The sequence below is a fragment of the Alosa sapidissima genome, chromosome 5, assembly GCF_018492685.1.
Source record: "Alosa sapidissima isolate fAloSap1 chromosome 5, fAloSap1.pri, whole genome shotgun sequence".
NCBI classification, from domain to species: Eukaryota; Metazoa; Chordata; class Actinopteri; order Clupeiformes; family Clupeidae; genus Alosa; species Alosa sapidissima.
This window is the reverse complement of record NC_055961.1, coordinates 9,261,184-9,279,941: the sequence shown is the minus strand read 5'-3', so window position 1 is coordinate 9,279,941 and position 18,758 is coordinate 9,261,184. Positions and strand designations below refer to the sequence as shown.

Sequence of the window (18,758 nt, the reverse complement as noted above, 5' to 3'; positions counted from 1 at the left end):
AGGAATCTCGAGTAAAGAGGGCTGCTGTTGTGGCAGGTTTTTTAGGGTGAAGACAAACAGGAAGTGAGGCATCCCCTCACTGACATGGACATGGTGGAGACCCAAGCCAGACTCATCCATTATTCAAAGGGGAGGCGACGGCAAGCGGCCTGACCCATTTTGGAATCCATATCCCTTGTCACTTCCAATCACGATCGTGGTCCTCTGTCTCTCGCAGCCTCATGCTACTGCCGGACGAGACGCCACTACTCACTGAGAGCAGGACTGTAGGTAGTGCCACTGGTGTTGTTACAACAGAAGCAACATAAACAAACAAAGAATTTTCAGATTCTACTTTGAGAAGACCCAGAGAAAGAAAGTTATAAATTCCTAACAAGATATGAAACTGAAATATTATGGTTATGGTCGGAATAAGATATTGCTTCTCTGGCTTCCTATATATACCCAGACATCAGACATAAGCGGTATTAATGCAAATGTGTTCCTGTTAAAATCAAAGTCTTTTTGAAAAATTGACGTAAGTGGAGGAACTATCATAGATGTCATTGCAAGGGCAAGGCTCTCATGGTTATCTTTCAATTTAAAAAAAAAAAAAAACAAAGCATTGAGGAGAATAGTAGGCTCTTGCTCTGGCTTTGAACTTTGGAACTCAGCTCAGAAAAAAACTCGGCTCGAGCGGATAAATGTACAAGCGTCTCAGGGGACATTTAGCAGCTACTCCTTTCAGTGCTCTCTCTGGTTACTAGGGGGGGAGGGGGGTTGTATAGCCTTAATACATTTCTTTGTTTCTCATGTGCAGTTTCTCGAGAGTCTGGTTCTCTGGCTTCCAACAGCTTGCTGTTAACCATTCCGTATGTGTCTCTCCCACCTCCCTTGTGACCCTTGTGTTATCTGTGAATATGTCCTTGCGCTGAGCCGTGAGCCTTGCGCTCCTTCAGAGCCAGGAAGCAGTCAGGGAGCGTCATTAAAGATTCCTCACACCCTGGACACGACCTTTACCAGACCCTCCCCTCCGGCTGGTGCTACAGGACCTTGTGCTCCGAATCAATCAGATAACCAGACAGAAGCATTCATTCCTATTGCCATCGCCCTTATAAAAAATTGCCATCATCATCTCCTACATGATGCACATGATTATACTTGTTTGCACTCTGCACTTTATGTGCACTTTATTATTTATCTTCCCATGAAATCTGTATATTTCTTATACAGTGTATTGTGTACTGTGTAAGTAATGTATAGATTGTATATTGTGTCTTTTCTGTCAATAATAAGTGCATTATCCATACATTCTCTGTATTGTTACCAATGACTGGTATCAAATTCATTGTATGTGTTACTTACAGTAAACTACAATTCTGTTTCCAAAGGAAGAGAATCAATTTGCATTTCGTACCCCCTGGCCTGAGCTATACATTGTAACCCCGGCTGCTAAGGGTTTTATTATTTCTATGGCATTACCTATATTTATACCTCAGTGACCACAGGAGTGTTAAACACAATGACATGCATGACTGAGAGGAGGGCTCTGATTGCTTTGCAAATAAGCTGCTGACCCGCTGATAAAAATCACAAATCACTGGCCAAGCAAAATCAATGAACCCAACTGTAAACCCAGGTATACTGTTTCAGCTAAGCAAGAAGTGGAAGTTAATGATGAGCATTAAAGTGTCATTCAAGGTCTTAAGCTGTAAATTAGCTGTTAAACAGATCAATATGCCATGCAGATACCATTGAAGGTCAAGACAGCACCTCTTAACTGAGTTGATATTGAGGTAGCAAGCGAGTGAGAGAGAGAGCCTTTCTATGCTTCATTTGGCTAAATTACAGGGCTAGTTCAGCTTAGATTTCTGTAAAATACCTTAGTAATGTTATCTTGACATGACATATGTAAATATATTTCATATTCATTAGGCCTATTATATGTACCTTTCATATTATGTTACACCTTCACATCTCACTCCCCCCCCTCTCTCTCCCTCTCTCTTTCTGCATTGCTCTCTCTTTCCTCAATATTACATTACTGTCACATCACAAGGTCAAAGAGAGCACTTTTGTGTGGCAGGCTGTTGGGTTCAGTGGTTGCAGTCGGCACACATTAACCTCAGGGGGCTGGACCAGTGGCAGCCGCAGTGTGTGGTGTTCCCCACACTGACAAACATGCTTCCCCCCAACACGGAGAGAGAGAGAGAGAGACACAGGACCTGCACCCTGGATCTCATCTCACCCCCCATCCAAACCTTTCTCATCCCTCAGTCTCTCTTTCTCTCTTTCTCTCTCTCTTTCTTTCTCCTCTGATCTCTACTCATCCCTATACTCACCTGCTTTTTTTGCCATGTGCGACTGACTGCATCAGTGGCTTATGCCTTCCAGCGCCAGTGGCCTATGTCTCTCTACTCTCCACTCCTCTCTGCATCTCACAGATAAACTGCACACACACACACACACACACACACACACACACACACACTCATTTGCTCACTTGCTCACTCACTCACTCACTCACTCACTCATTCGCTCGCTCACTCAATCGCTCGCTCACTCACTCCACTCCCTTGACTCTCCAGCTTCCCACCCAGGCCCAGATGTCAGCAGGGCTTGGTCTGATAATGTCTTTTCACGAAGCCAGAGGCTCCCACACCAAGTAATAATTCAGATAAATCTGAAGTGTTTTTTTTGAAGTGCGCATAGGCCGCTTTTATGGGTCTTATCGTCTCTACATAATTACCACTATTAATGAGCTGCCCTATAGAGACACAACTCCAGCTGATCACTGTGTGGCTGAGCAGTGTGCCTAGGACGTGGTGGGCATGGGAAAAAAGATGTAAAAGTCACTCAGACGCGGGCACACAGGTTGGTGAGGGCATTCCATCTATTGTCATCTTGATTAGGAATGGTTTAACCTCATGTAAAACTCACTCAGACGCGGGCACACAGGTTGGTGAGGGCATTCCATCTACTGTCATCTTGATTAGGAACGGTTTAATCTCATGCTCGACAAAACAACTCGTTCTTTACAACTAAAACGAGTCAGATTGTTTTTGTTTGTTTTCCCCTCCCTTTCAAACAGGCCGGGTGGTCTACAAATGATCTCAGCTGTTAGGGCTCATGGAGGCCATCTTTCTTTTATTTCAAGGCTTCATCTTAGAATACATTATAGGTAGCACCCTTGTATGCACATTTTTGTGTGTGTGGGTCTGTGTGTGTGTATGTTTAAATATAGCATCACCTCTCTTTGTGCTCTCAGCTGTCAGTCAAGGGGCCCGGGCAGCGAGTCATCAGAAGGCGGCAGATCCAGATGCTGCAGCTGGGAAGTGGTTGTGGCATTTGCGCGAGTGAGCCGTGCTGCACTGTTCTCCCAGACAGCAATCAGAGCATGGTATTTTGTCCCAGAATTGAAAGAGACAGAATGTTCTCTCAGGGAAACAAAAGATGGCCTTGCAAAGATTGCATTAAAAAAGTGGTCTGTAATTTTAAAGCCAAGACAATACCCGTGTTTTTATGTGTCTGTGCATACTGTATGTGTGCATGTTTGTGTTTGTGTGTGTTTGTGTGTGTGTGTGTTTGATTTAGTGTGTGTGGATATTTTTTTATATTTGTGAGTCAGATAAAACTAGAGTCTAAAGTGAGAGTGAGTATTCAATTGGATCTAAACATACCTTAGACCGATGTATAACTTCGAATGACATGCATTGCAGGAAACTACATATTTCACAGTGATGCAGGTCCAATACACATACCATTGCTAATGGCCCTGTAAAATGACTTTCCTAAGATCCCTTCAGCCTCATGAGACATCTTTAGCTTATACATTTGTTCAATTGTGTAATGCACACAGTAGCATTGTTATGCTCCCTCTTCCAACGTTCTTATCTTATAGATGCCCTGAAAAAAGACATTCAAAAGACACAGCATTCAAAACAAATGCATTACTGAACCTACAGCCCACCCAACACACACACACACACACACATACGCACACACACACGCACGCACACACACGCACACACACACACACAGTCACACACATGCACAAACACATTGGAATAGTCTAGAGATTACTTGCCAAACCTCTGTGCTGAAGCAATCACAGCCACATCTCTGTTCTGTAAGAAGCTCATTACTTTGGCAGTGCTACTTATTTAGACCATTTGGCAGCATCCTTGGCGTCTACTGCACCACTTCACCACACAAAAGGAAGTACAATTCCATTCAAATGACTTAGTCGATGGCAAGACAGAAATGAAACACTGAACACTCTCTTAAAGTGGGGTATGGGATCATGCAATCTTTAGTTAGGGCAGTGACAGCACAAATGACCTTTTATCAGCATATGATGTTTATACTGTTCAAGTTGTAATTCATCTGAATACATTTGAGACATGTGAAATACATTTGTGTTTTATGGATGGCATGGTGTGGATGAACATTATGAATGTCTTTCATCTGGGTTATTCAGTTTTGTTCATCTATGTTATTGTGGACCATTTAGATGCATTTTATGTGTGAATTGATTTGATAGGTACACTTTTCATGCAGTGAGCACAAATTGCTTTCTAGAGGGAGTAATAGAAAATTGCTGTTATTACATAACAGATGTAGTAAGATGAGAAAATTAAGTCTTTAACAAAATAAAAAAGAGAAGTAATAAGCAGTAAAGGAGTAACATCAAAAGCACAAAGTATGAAAATATAAAAATAAGAGAGTATTTAAACAAATTAAATATATTGATTAAATAAAATGAGTAAATTAACATAAAACAGATGGAACTGCTCACTCATTATGTAAGTTGATTTGGTAAAAATCTGTTTCGGGGCCAGATTTATACGCTGGCACTGATGGAACAGATCTAGTAATGTGAGAAGGTCTGTTTCAGAGCTTAGGGGCTCTCACTGCAAGAGATCAGTCACCCCTAGCTGCTAGGATACATTCTAGAACAAGCAAAGGACCCAAAATGGAGGAGCAACGGGTCCTAGCTGGAGAGTGGAGGATTAACATATCACTGATCTACTCATATATGGGACCGCGGTGTGCAGCAGCAAGATGAAAGCTACCTCTTCTCCGTATAGATAATGGCTGATGATTTTACATACAAGAGAGATGATGACTTTTAAGTTCTAAGGTGATTTAAAATGGCTGCTAAGCTCAAATCTCAACAACCTTATTTCAGAACCAAGGGCTCTACCTTTAAGGACAGTTTACCTTGTATTTGCATCAGTGATCTCGACAGCTGACCCCCTCTTCCACTGCTTAAATGGAATCTTGGTGGAAAGATTTAGAGGACTGCGTTGTCTGCTGTTGTTGAGAGCATTTGGCTGTGATGGTTATGGCTGTTGGCTTGTTGAATAGGCTGCGCTGTCCTGTATGCTGAATGTAAATATGACGTTGAATTGATCTGTTATGTATAATGCAGTGGAAAAATAAATGAACTAACTACCTACCTGACTTTCTAACTAACTAATTAACTGGCTAACTCACTTACAAACTAGCTAGCTAACTGTCTATATGCTCATTTATCTCTCCTGTAGTTACTGTAAATAGAAACTTGGAATCACCATCAAAATACTACCAAGTCAAGTCAATTCAGATTTATTTTTAAAGCGCATTTAACATGCACATAGTGCAACCCAAAGCGCTCCACAAACAAGACACATAACAACAAGACAAACGATGCCGGATGGAGCGGCGTAGTCGCCAGCGTACCCATGACATCAAGACATGACAAATACATTTAAAAAATAACAAATACAAAAAATGCCGGACGGAGCGGCATAGTCGCCAGCGTACCCGTGACACCAAGACAGACAACAAAACAAATAAACAAATAAAAAAAAGAAAATATATTTAAAAAGGGGGAAAAGTGATGTTAAAATTAGTCCAATTTCCAAACCAGCTGAAAATGTCCAAGGGCAATGATGATCCGTGAAAACTGCGCACAGAGCTGTGTCTTCACAACCGATGCAATGCCAACAAAGTTCTTTAGCAACTGACCAACCCGGTGAATTCACTGGCAGTCTAGAGATAACGTTAACGTTAGAAGCTAGGCCTTGTAGACCGCAGTCTGGAGATGACTGGACCAAACCCCCAAACACCAACCCCACCAGTTTAGTCCCTGTCCTGTTGTCCAGAGAATGGCCTCTGCCCCTGTCATCTCAATCCAGCAGGATCTGCGAGGATGATTACACACTTCAGCCTGGACTCGGAGCCTGCTGCTTTACACTGAATTAGTTTCATTCCCTCTGACGACTTGCTATCATCCCTTTGTGGATTAAATCTTACAAATTATTCATGCTTGCTGAGTCTTTCAGCTAGAACGCTGTCAGCGAAGGTCATGTAAACATTGGGAGCTATGTTTGTTGGGTCATGGAGAAGTCAACCTCTGTGCTGTATTTTGCTCATCACTGATAGGGCTGGTACCAGATGCAGAGTTGCCATGTCATCATAATGGATCTGGCATATAGACCCTTTCAACAATAAAAACAAAAACAATGCTTGAACGTTCTATTTGGTTCCTACTTCCTCTGCATTAAGATAACATATGGAATGTTAAAACGGAAGCCTTGTGGGGCCAACTATGATGCTGATAATGGAACTCTCTTGAAAGGGTCAATAAGATGGAGTGAGACACTCAGAAAATGGGTCTCCTGATAAACAAATGAAGTAAATTTAATGTTTTAGATTGTCTACCGGAATTAATTTAATTTAAGCTAAGTGAAATAAAACTGAATTTGATTAGGCAGAATAGAGAAGCTTCTCATTCTGACTGCTATTTTTGCCACATGATCCAAATTTTCAAGTTGTCAACTCGATGATGGATGTTTGTGGGGTCTCCTGGTGCAACCTTTTGATATGTACCAAATCAACATCCATTGATGGCTCTGTGGAAACATTTGATGGAAGTTCCACCCTACTTAAAAAATTCTTATCCATGCTACTGTAGCTTCTGATCAACAAATAAAACGTAAAATTTCCAAATGACAGATGCGATTTAATCTAGTGCATTAAGCCACTTAAATAGCAAAACATGATATAAATACAAAGTAAGAGCTACCAACAAATACAAAGTAAGATCTACCAAGCATGGCATGGCAATATTTTCAACAATAAGTCGTACTCTTGACTATGGTAGGCGGGAGATATTTTGCATATCAACAATGGAACTAAGTGTATGCTCATTTCAGTTTGCAGGATGGTTTTTCTGACCATCTTTGTAGTTTCAAGCCTGACTGAAATATTGAGGATCTTCAGGAAGTAGAACTACATGGGCCAATCCAAAGGAAATTGAGGTTTGACAAAGCAGCCAATTAGATGATTTCCTCTTCACAACAGCAGGAGCTTTGCTTCACCTTCCCATTTCCATCTTGCAGTGGTCTATAGGGTAAGGGCAGAGAATGTGTGATAGCTATAATTATCAAACTATTTTTATTCACCTTTCATTTTCACATAAGAGGCACCTCTGTTTCATTTGTGAGTAATGTGTCATATTACTTACAGTAATCTGGACCTCAAAAGTTCAGGGGTTTCTTTTCATACTGATTGCAGATTTCAGTTATCCATTTTCAGTGTGAACTGACAAATAAAATCAATAGGCAAAGACAGGATCTTTTTTATAGACGCCACATGCTGTATGCATGCTGGTTTACAATTTTCTGTTGGAGTATTGTCAGGGTGACATTAAAAATGGTGTGTGAGAATCCCTCCCTGGGATTGTGACGATTGCATGACTATAATTACTCACTGTAAGAGGAGTAGTCATGTTCTCAGTTTTGTGGCTGGCCATTGTTACCACAAGCTAATAATATTAAAGAAATAAGCAAGCAGGAAGGAGAGGCATTAACTAGACTGTTCCTGGTGTGTGCTCAAGCGTAATTCAAAATGTAATGCCCTCCTCTTACATTTCCTTACATTTGTATGCTTTAGAGGTTCCAGGAAGAAACGGATATAAATAGTTCAATCCTACCTCTGCAGAAATGACATTTTCATATCTAATCAAGAGAATAAATTAATAAATAAATACCAGCGGAGAGACAGAATGAGCCGTATTAAGGGGACAAGAGGATCATGATATTTGAAAGTAATTTAAAACCAAACTTGCCCAGCAGAGTGCAGTGTGTGGTGTTCAGTGCTGCTTGGTCTCCCCCAGCACAAAGGGGCTTGCTGCCCTGCCGCTGGCCGCTGGTCGCCCCACAGAATGGCATTAGATATGCTGGAGGCACCGCGGCATGGTGGGCATATTGATCATATGCCAACCCTGACTGAGGCTCAGCCAGGCTGATTGAATATCTTGAATTTATTTCTCTAAACCCCCAATGTCGTCGAGCAGCCTACATGCATTACCAGGCTGCTCTCAGTATCATAACATTAGCTGGCCGTCTGAAAACACCCGTGTCAGGATTTCAGTGTTTCTATCGGTTACTCACTACAAAATGTACCCTGTGTGTGTGTGTGTGTGTGTGTGTGTGTGTGTGTGTGTGTTATGGTCCCTCTTGGGGCCCTCCATGCCATTGGTCATCTACTCTCCATGCAAAACAATCTCCATTCAGCACATTATCAAAATGGTCCAATATGTGTTTCTTTTTTTCTTTATTCTTTTTTTGCACAAATGGCTTAACAGGCTGCAATTAACAGGCTGATTATTCCAGTTCGCGAGTAGTTGGTCCCCTCCAGCATGCTAATGTCCACACACACAGAATGTTACAGCTGTCAAATATAGGTGTAGCCTACTGCATGCTTAAAAATGAGAGTCAATATCAATAACCTTCATATTCTTAGAGAATTGTTCAATTGATCCTCTTAGAGACATCCGGATTAAAAGGTAGTTTTTCATTCTAATGTTTGCCTGTTAAAAAATATTGTTAGTTGTTCAAAAACGGTTTAATCAGTGTTATTGTAAGTCATATCACTCTTATTGTATAACACAGTGCAGTCATCATTCTCTGTGTTGTTAAATATGGTAAAAACATTGCCCACACTCACACTATGTAAGAGAATGTGCTCTCAGTGGTCCTTGTGCATGACTGCTCTTGTACATGATTGTCTCTTATTAAAATGACAAAATTATCATTTGATATTACAATCTTGACTTTCTTGTGAATTTAGCCCAGTGCATTACATACTTGAGATTAAAGTTAGATGGACCTCATCATACTCAGTATAGTATACATAGAACTCCCTAGACTCTCAGTAAAGAACTATTCGCACGGTCATAGTTGTTTGGTTACCATCTCATAACCTAAAATGACAAGCTAATAGTGTTAGTGCTTATGAAATACCTTCTAAGTACATTAATCAGGTGAAACACTGCCCTCTAGTGTTATGAGGGCCACAATAACATAAGTATATAAGTATATAAGTATATATACTCTTTTGATCCCGTGAGGGAAATTTGGTCTCTGCATTTAACCCAATCCGTGAATTAGTGAAACACACACAGCACACAGTGAACACACAGTGAGGTGAAGCACACACTAATCCCGGCGCAGTGAGCCGCCTGCTACAACAGCGGCGCTTGGGGAGCAGTGAGGGGTTAGGTGCCTTGCTCAAGGGCACCCTCCGGTTACAAGTCCAGAGTGCTAACCAGTGGGCCACGGCTGCCCCTAGTGCTAACCAGTGGGCCACGGCTGCCCCTATATGTAGCAGATCTCATTCAACAATGAAGTCTCACCGAATCTGCAATTTCTACATTGTTTATTCTGTTTATGTGGCACATCATCTTGACTTTTCTGTAATACTGTGGGAAACAGGAGGCAAAACGGGACGCTTTTTTCAGGAATGAGGCACATTTTTTATTAATAAATGACCTTTTCAATGCCATGGTGATAAAACAAAACACACACACACACACACACACACACAAATGCCACATCCAAGTTCTGATACTGGCAGGAATTCACTCACATTTATCATTGCAAACAGGTTTAGCAAAACTCAGTGAGCCAGGGTTTGTGATAAGAAAACCAACAGGGGTTCAAAAAATATTGAAAATATTCCAAGCCTCTCCATGTTGTCTGTCATTTCCTTTGCACACCAGCAGAGACATTTTGCTGAGCTTCCCCTTAACTGCTTCTGGAAGCCAGACAACAAGCCCTGAAGAGTTGAATAATACAAACAATATTGCCTAACCTACAATAACAACAACAATAACAACAACAATAAAAAAAAAGATACAAACTGACTTTTCTCTCTTGGCTGCACAATTAATACATTTTTAAATAGGAGTCTTGATAATTACACTCATTAATAACCTCCAGTGATGTGATCTTCTCTCGTGTGGTGGCTCATCAAAGGTGGGTGTCAAACACGTCTTCCCCCCGAGATTGCTCTAGAATTACTACAAAGGCAGAGAGGCAGGGCACCCATTTAGATTTAATCTATTCTGTAAATATGCTATTGCATTTTGTGTGTGTGTGTTAGAGAGAGAGAGAGAGAGATAGAGAGGGAGAGAGGGAGGGAGAAAGAGATAGAGAGGGAGAGTGGGTGTTTACCTGAACCACGCCCAGGTTGCTGAGACGCAAGAGGGGGAGGAAAACTTAAGGAACGTGTTCGTGGACAAGCAAACTCCTCAAAGCTTACAGACATCGTCCGCTTACGACATTCAACAGCCAGGCTGTTTTGGCAGGCCTTGTGACAGTTCACACCACAAACTAGAACATGAGAGAGAGAGAGAGAGGGAAGAGAGTACACCCATCTCAGTACAAACACAGACCCACCCAAAGAGATCAGAGAACAGTTTACAAGAACGTTAGGCACACAAACCTTTACATTTGTATCTTTGTTTGTAAGGTCCCCAGATCTGAAAAAGAAAGCAATGGAGCGTTATCACTGTATTTGTAATGCAATGCATGTGGACACATTACATTTACATGCCATGGTGTTTCATCACCATAAACGTAAACTTGTTTACCGGCAGTCTCTGGAAAGAACACTTCAAAAAGGGAAACTGAGGTTTTCTACCTGGGAGGGGTCTGACACGAATGCGTAAAGAGGAAGTTGTGGGACTCTCACACCCTGTACTCTCCTAGCCAGTACAGCTAGTGCTGCCACATCTAACACAACCCACAGCACTAAACAGAGACAACAACTACTTGTCAGTATGTCACTATGTCAGCCCCTCTTGCCAGTCTCGGCCTGTCTGCATCTACTTCATGGTTGTTTGTGTATTCAGTGGTTAAAATCTATGGCACTTGCTCAATGGTTGAATGGTTGATTAAATGGTTTGGCTGAGCAGTTGTACATTAACGTTAAGGGCCCTCTTTTTGTAAGGGGGTGAATTAAAAAAGGTGATTAAAGGTGTTTAAACTCATGTGTTTAAATGTGTTTAGACTCACCACGCCTGAACAGTGGTCGCAGCGAGTGGGCTTGATGCTGTGAACCTCCACAAATGTGTGGACGAAGCCCATCTTGCCACTCAGCTGGGAAATGGCTTTGTTAAAGTACTCAATCATCTCCTCTGGGCTAATCATCCCGTCTCTGGTAAAGGAGATGACAGATGTCAAATACATGCAAGAGAAATATGTAAAACATCCATGGGGAGGGAGGCAAGGCAGAGAGTGTGTAAAGAAAAGGAAGAGTGAGTGTAGAATAGGGAGACAGGAAGTGACAGAACAATAGAGCGATCAACAGAATGAAATAGGAAACGTGTGTGCTCAGCTCTCACTCGTTTTTGTCCACATCATCAAACTTGTTGAGGAAGGGAAAGTTGTGTTTGATGCTCTCAAATTCCTGCTGAGAAATATGTCCATCTCCATCTGTGTCAAAGTTCTTGAACACTGACTGCAAAACAAAGACACAGTTTCGATTCATCTTCTTTATACACTAAAATGGCTTTTGCAGTGATTACTGTACATTTAACAGGCTTTTTCATTCTAACTAGTCAATAGATGTTACTGTAACTAGACTTTGAGTTTATAGATGTGTATCTGTATCTGAACATACCTCCACCATCTTCTCTATATGTTTGCCTGTTAGGGCAGGATCAGCTTTTGATTTAACAGTGGACCATTCCTCAATGACAGGGGTCTGGGTCGGCGCACTAGAGACGGACATCTATGCAATTAAATGACAGCAACAAAGACAGTCATCATCCCATCACTTTCAGAGCACACAAACACGGTGCAAAAACATCCAACAAGTGCTGTTTTCACTTGACTCTGGCCCAAGATAAACAAAGAGAGAGAGAGAGAGAGATAGAGGAAAGAGACAAATGATGACCTTGCTAAATGTTAGCTAAAATATGTCACAATTTTATCCTGTGATTATAGAGACCATTCTACCACTGGTAACTAACATATCTTACACAGCCAGCACTCATCCACCAAGCTCTAGCCCCCCATCCTGCTATTTGTACTTCTATTTGCATTTTCCATAAAAAAAAGCTCTCCAGTCCAAACACTTGGATGATTCAAAAATGATTCTGTTTGCACCGAGTCAGTCCATTCAAGCAAATAACCATACGATGGTCATCTTGTTAGTGCACCACTCCATTTACCCAGTCGGTTATAATTAACGGATAATGCCCTGCTATACAGTCGGAGTGTTGGTACTTACTGATCGTCCAGCTTTACGAGGCTCTCTCTGCAGCGAAAGCTGATAGATGTCCTCCTCTGTGTGATATTGAGTTAGTGACACCTAGAGCCAAACAAAAATAGAAAACCCAAACATAAGCCCAAACAAGCACATTTATTCTCATTATTCACCACAATTGCTCCTGGATCAGCCACCCATCGATGTCAGATGAACTGAAAGCACGTCTCGACATTTACGGAGCGCTACTGGAGCTAAGGGCTTGGGCCCGCTCATGGAGTCTCCCAGCAGGAAGCACATTAACTGATAAACTGCAGTTCATTCCTTGTGCTGCTAAGCAGCTTTTGGATGAGGGTGGCTGATGTCTGGAGCTCTGTGTAAACTGCCCCGTGTGTGTGCCGCACCATGAGCAGGTTGAGGAGGTCCTTCCTCTCCGTGATGCTCGGCGGGGTGGTCTGGATCAGAGCCAGCTCCTGGAGGATGCTGTAGAGCTGCTGGGTCTTGACCAGGTTGACCCGGCTCTTTGCGCGGTCGACCCAGTCCGGCAGGGCCACGTGCACGGCGATCAGGTCCTTCAGGTGGACACCTAGGATGGGGAAACGGAAGCCCTCGCACTCGGAGAAGCGTTGGCGGTAATGGCTGTAGTTCCCACTGGATGTCACCACATCCACTAGACTGTTAAAAACCTGCAACAAATACACAAAGTTAGGCTAAAACATGAAAAACACGCAGGCTACATAAATATAAACACAGATACAGATATGAAGTACACTCATAACACCAATCCTCACAGTGATTGATTTCCCCAATCTACCCTTGGCAAAGTGTGAAAATGGCTCAAATGGACTGTACTAATTGCCTTGTCTTTTTCCTCCAAGTAAGAAACTTGTTCCTTGTGTGTGTGTGTGGAGCGTTGTGTCCTGCAGGGCTTGTGTGGGCTGGTGTGTGACTGTACCTTGCGGTCCTCACTGCTAATGAGAGCCTGGGTGTCTTTGAGACGAGAGATGGAGCTATGGCTCAGTCCGCCCACCACCGCCATTAATGTGTTAAAGTTCTGCAGATACAGCAGCTCCTGTGCACACACACACACAGAGACACAGACGCACACCCACACACATATGCATGAACGCGCATGTGCACCCACACACACACATGTGCACCCACACATGCGCATACACACACACACACACACACACACACACACACACACACACACACACACACACACACACACACACACACAACTTAGAAAAGCTTAATAGAAATGCACAAATTGAATGATACAAGGTCATAACCGGCCCATGCTTAAACACACGGTTTAACTACAAGTGCAGCTTGTGTGACGTGGCTCTCCGGCCTGGAGAGAAGAAAAGGTCCTGTCTAATGGCCTGCTCAGTTCCACTCGGCTGACCTTGGCCACTTTGATGAAATGAGAAATAACCGCTGCTCTCTGCGGGGCTGTTGGCTTGCTTAACACCATCAGCTGGATCCACTGGGACACGCTGTTAAAGAGGGTGATGAAGCGCTCCAAGATGGGGTTATCCACTGTGCAGCCGTGCATCACAAAGCTGTGGTAGTCCTGGAACTGACACACAATGCACAGAGGTTATGCAGGCCATTTGATGGCATCAAGAATTGCATTGCATGGTTACATACAATCGTTGTGTGCACAGGTCGGGTATTGTTTAAATGGCCCTCTCTCTCTCTCTCTCTCTCTCTCTCTCTCTCTCTTCACTCTTTCTTCCTCTTTCAACCACCCACACAAACACACACACACACACACACACACACCAGGGATAAGATGGATAACAGTTGCTTCACACACACACCCACACACACACACACACAAACAAACAGTCCTATATACACATGCTTGTGGCATCAACATTGTGAAAACTCATCTCACCAGGATCTTACAGAAGGATTTGTACTCCAAATAAGTGAAGTGCTCTGCGAGCTCGGAGGCTTCCAAGTGATCGAACAGAAGGGACGTTTTACTTTTCTTGGAGAGGGTCTGGCTTTGGTCACTAAGCTGCCTCCTCCATGAGTACGAAGGTCTGGAAAACAGATGTCTCATCATTCATCCATGTGCCACGTCATTTGTTTGTCCTGCGCTGAAATAGCAGCGTGAATCACTCACTTCATTAGAAGTCAAGGACAGATAGTGCACCAACTGTCACACGCTGAAAGATGAATCAACAAAGACAAATCTACCCACAAATGAATATATTTAGCGAGTCTTTGATGACGCAAAATCAAACATAAAAATCTCATGAGGAGAATAAAGGTCGGAGCAGCAGACATTTAAATGGGAAGATGCATATCAGATGTCAAACAAGACTCACACGCTCTCAATGTCAATCAGTTGACTGAGGTGGTCATTTTCATTTGCTGTGAGAAGGTCTCTGAATTCTCTGATCTGATTGGCCAACTCTGGGTTCAAATCAAACTCTGCTGGAAATTCAGATATCCAATATCTGAAAGACAAAAAAAACCTTAAACTTAATAAAGAATAAGATCCAGCACACATTGTAATGTCTTACATGACTGTATTACATTACTTTTTTGTTTCCCTAATTTGGACTGAGATGACAGATGAGATGAATGCTAATGTAACATAATTTCCTAATGCATTACATTATCCTTGCTTACTTGATGAGATGGCAGATCTGCAACTGCCGACTGGGGGAGCAATCTGCTTCCTGTGACCTGTTAGGCTGTTAAGTCTTTACTTTAGACAGGTTTGGTACCATAGGTATATATATATCTATGCTTGGTACAATCATTAGGTATTGTGAATGTACACCCTACATCAGTGATATAAAGAGGCCTATTAAGCAGTGGGAAGCGTACAGGAGGGCCTGCAGCTAAAGGTGTGGGTTTTTGAACATTTTAACATAAGATTCCGTTCCGCAACAATTCAAGGTTCTAAAATTCTATGTTGAATTCAATGAATCCGGATATTCTTTAGAACGTTAATTTTCCAACATTCCTGTCACACCAGTGTGACAGTACACCTTTAAGGTTTAATTTCAAAGGATACTTGACTAAAAGGGTTTTAGCCAGGTCTGCGGAGGACAGGTACCAGGAATGCATCATGAGGAACATTCTGGTGAGAGAAACGTCACCTGATGGTCCATCAGCTTCTGTGGGAGATGTAAGCGTGGGAGGGGAGGTGGACAGAGACATTAGATAAGAAGCTATTACAACACAGTTTGGACTAAGTCTAGTTATTGGCCTACCATCTAGTTACAAGAGCTGTCCGAACTGACCGAAAACTTTGATGGAGGCCTCCACCAGCTCGTCCACGGTTGCAGACTGATCCAGCGTCCCACTCTCCATCCTCTGCGGCTGAATGTTTCACACTGCAGACAACACGTGGAAGAGTGAAGAGTCTGAGTAGTCAGCCACGCTGAAGCAGATCATGCAAAATTCATCACTTTCCAGAGGTGGGAATGGAGGCATAGACTCTTGCCTGTGGGACATTAGGTTTTCGTTACATTTGCTCTGCAGTGCTTGTCTGTATGCGTTTTCACAGGATGGAGTATGAAACATTTAGAACAAGAGTTAGAGCAGGACATGTGTGGGAAAGACACTGATAGGAATACTTCTGCCATTACAGACTATTCTGGAAAGATTTGGGATATGCTAATCTAACATCATTCACAGTCAGAACGTGTGGGTACTTTAAAATCAATCTTGTTAAAGGATTTTCTGTTCACCAAACTGTATTTACCAATTAGGATTCAATGAAAAGAGAATTGTAAATGTGTGAAGTGTAAATAATATAATATGAAATTATAATATTACATTATAATGTCATATTTAGTATAATGTCTAATAAGAGTATATGCATGTGTTTCAAAATCCAAAGCATCTTACCTCCTATGAATAAGTCAACATCTGGAACACTTTACAAGGCCACTTTACAAGAGGTTCAGCATCACAAGGTGGTGCGTCCTGATGAAAACTTTTCCGTCCTTAAAGAAGATATTCAACAGACGATCAGTATGAGCTGTGTATGTATAATCCTGTCAAACCACTTTGTTTCACCAGAATGCCCTGGCAGCGCCTCGTGAGCACATCTGTCTCACATGATTTCCTCTTCTAAGTAATTTCGACTACTCAGACTTCCTGTTTCTAACGTGCCAAACAATGTGGTGGGGTGCAGTGAGATCATCACATCTCTCCTACTCTCTTTCCCTCTCATAAACACCCACCACCTACATATCTTGAATTTCCCCTTGGGGATCAATAAAGTATATATCTATCTATCTATTTACCTATCTATCTATCTATCTATCTATCTATCTATCTATCTATCTATCTATCTATCTATATTCTGTACACACACACACACACCCAAACACATACACACACATACAGTACACACACCCAAACACACACACACACACACACACACCCAAACACACACACACACACACACACACACGCATAAGGAAGGGTGTGAACAGAGTGCTTGTGGCTTTTTTGTTTTTCCCAGTAGCATTTTCTGTTGATCCAGGGAAGGCTAAAAGTTCAACCTCAGTGCAACCTTAATGATTGTTGAGTACAGGTTGTACAAATCATCAAACACATGTGATCATGATTTGTGAACCAAGACAGAATAATATCTAGCTCCCTCACAGAAAGTCTCTGTCCACCATGATGATTGCTGTAGTATAGCCGATGCTGTATTTCACATGAAGAGCATTTCTTATGTAGTAGTAAAGTATGAAAAAGGAAAAAAGAACTGCAACAGCTCTGCTGCCTCCAACATGTGATGGTATGATAGTCACCTCATGTTGACAGTCATGATTGTAGAGCTATACTGGAAGTCAAATTAAAGTTCTGCATATTGCCTGTAGTGAAACTGCACAAAGTAAATGGCCTTCAGAAATAAGGCAGATTTTTGGACACTTTTAAAGGTTTTTTAAAAAGGAATCACACTTACCATGTCTAACACTTGCATGAACAAATATGCTGTAAAGAGAGTTTGCCTCCATTTAATTCTGAAATAGCAGAAATGGTCTGTAAATAACTGAAATGATTACTACATGTATATGAAATGTGGCATAATTATATAGGGTAATTTACTGCATTACAAATATGGTGTTGCCCCATATGGAAAAAGTCTGTAAAATGCATATGCTCACTTTAACAGTGCACACAATGACAGTGTGCTATTGTAAGGTGGAGCCTTAGTGTACTTAGTGTAGCTGGAACAGCTGTAGTAATGTGCTTTGCCTCCATCTAGTGGTCAAATCTTTCTGAAAGCATTGCCATACTTCAAAATATCAAACATGATCAGTAATCGTTATTAATAAATCACCACATAAAAGGACACTTCATCTATTTTCAAAGTTAGTGATTTATTTATATATACATACATTGATAAAAAGTCCCCACTCTCCCCTCTGGTGGTTCTTCCTCCAAGCTCGGGTCCTCTACCCTGGGAGCCTCTAGCCTGTCAGCGCCTTGAGTTCTGTCTGATGTTGCTGTCACTAGGTATTGCGACATCTATCAGCATAGCTTTCTCTTGTCTATCTAGCACTACTATTTCCAGCTGGTTAGCCATTACCAATTTTTCAGTCTGTATCTTGAAGTCCCACAGGATCTTGGCTTGGTCATTCTCAACCACTTTCAGAGATGTATCCCATTTTGACTTTGGGACTTCCAGGCCATACTCGGCACAGATGTTCCTGTACACTATCCCAGACACTGGGTTATGGTGCATGCTCTGCCTGCTAGCATCCTGCACCCCACTTTTCTGTGCTGGACTGTTTCAGGGGCACCTTTACACAGCCTGCCCCTTGGGTCTTGCCTGGTGTGGTAGACCCTGACCTCTACTAAGCTTAAATTTAGGTTCTTGTGCTGCCATGATCAGTGCTTGTGTTTTCTTGCTTTGTTGAGCCACTGGTAGCTCCATTTCGCAGTCTGTAGCCATAACCACTCTTGATGATGATCTGGCTAAGGGTTTCTCACCAATGGTGACGCCGCTGGGGGGGTCTAAGGGCCCAGCACTGACAGGGGGCCCCCAAGAGACAATATATACTATAATACTATATATTACCTGGGGGTCCAGAATTATTGTCTGTCATAGGGTCCACATTTTCTAGCAGCGCCCCTGCATCTATCTATCAAACTATCTATCTAGATATATAGATAAGATGCAGTATATAGATGTAAAATACATAACATATAATCTTATAACAGTTTTGCTATTGCCATCTACT

General features: G+C 42.1%; 1 protein-coding gene across 8 annotated transcripts; it reads right to left on the bottom strand.

Moving 5' to 3' along the window:
• Window positions 1-2,448: 2,448 nt before the first annotated feature.
• On the bottom strand, window positions 2,449-16,626 carry rasgrp2 (RAS guanyl releasing protein 2 (calcium and DAG-regulated)). 8 transcript variants are annotated; one of them, XR_006031989.1, is made up of 17 exons: window positions 16,405-16,626; window positions 15,795-15,887; window positions 15,566-15,668; window positions 15,175-15,231; window positions 14,868-14,999; window positions 14,429-14,579; window positions 13,934-14,107; window positions 13,478-13,594; window positions 12,927-13,208; window positions 12,547-12,627; window positions 11,935-12,045; window positions 11,657-11,772; window positions 11,328-11,469; window positions 10,756-10,792; window positions 10,485-10,643; window positions 9,831-10,330; window positions 2,449-2,469 (listed from the first exon to the last, which is right to left on the bottom strand). XR_006031989.1 is itself a non-coding variant. In XM_042093053.1 (17 exons), exons 2-16 carry the CDS (start codon window positions 15,862-15,864, stop codon window positions 10,281-10,283), a joined length of 1,782 nt encoding a protein of 593 aa, XP_041948987.1. In that variant the 5' UTR covers window positions 15,865-15,887; window positions 16,405-16,626; the 3' UTR covers window positions 9,761-10,086; window positions 10,232-10,280. The 8 variants fall into 8 exon arrangements, 7 of the variants coding, with proteins under 7 accessions (XP_041948987.1, XP_041948988.1, XP_041948989.1 ...); XM_042093053.1 differs by lacking the exon at window positions 2,449-2,469 and having other exon boundaries at window positions 9,761-10,086; window positions 10,232-10,330; XM_042093054.1 differs by lacking the exon at window positions 2,449-2,469 and having other exon boundaries at window positions 9,761-10,065; window positions 10,232-10,330.
• Window positions 16,627-18,758: the final 2,132 nt, after the last annotated feature.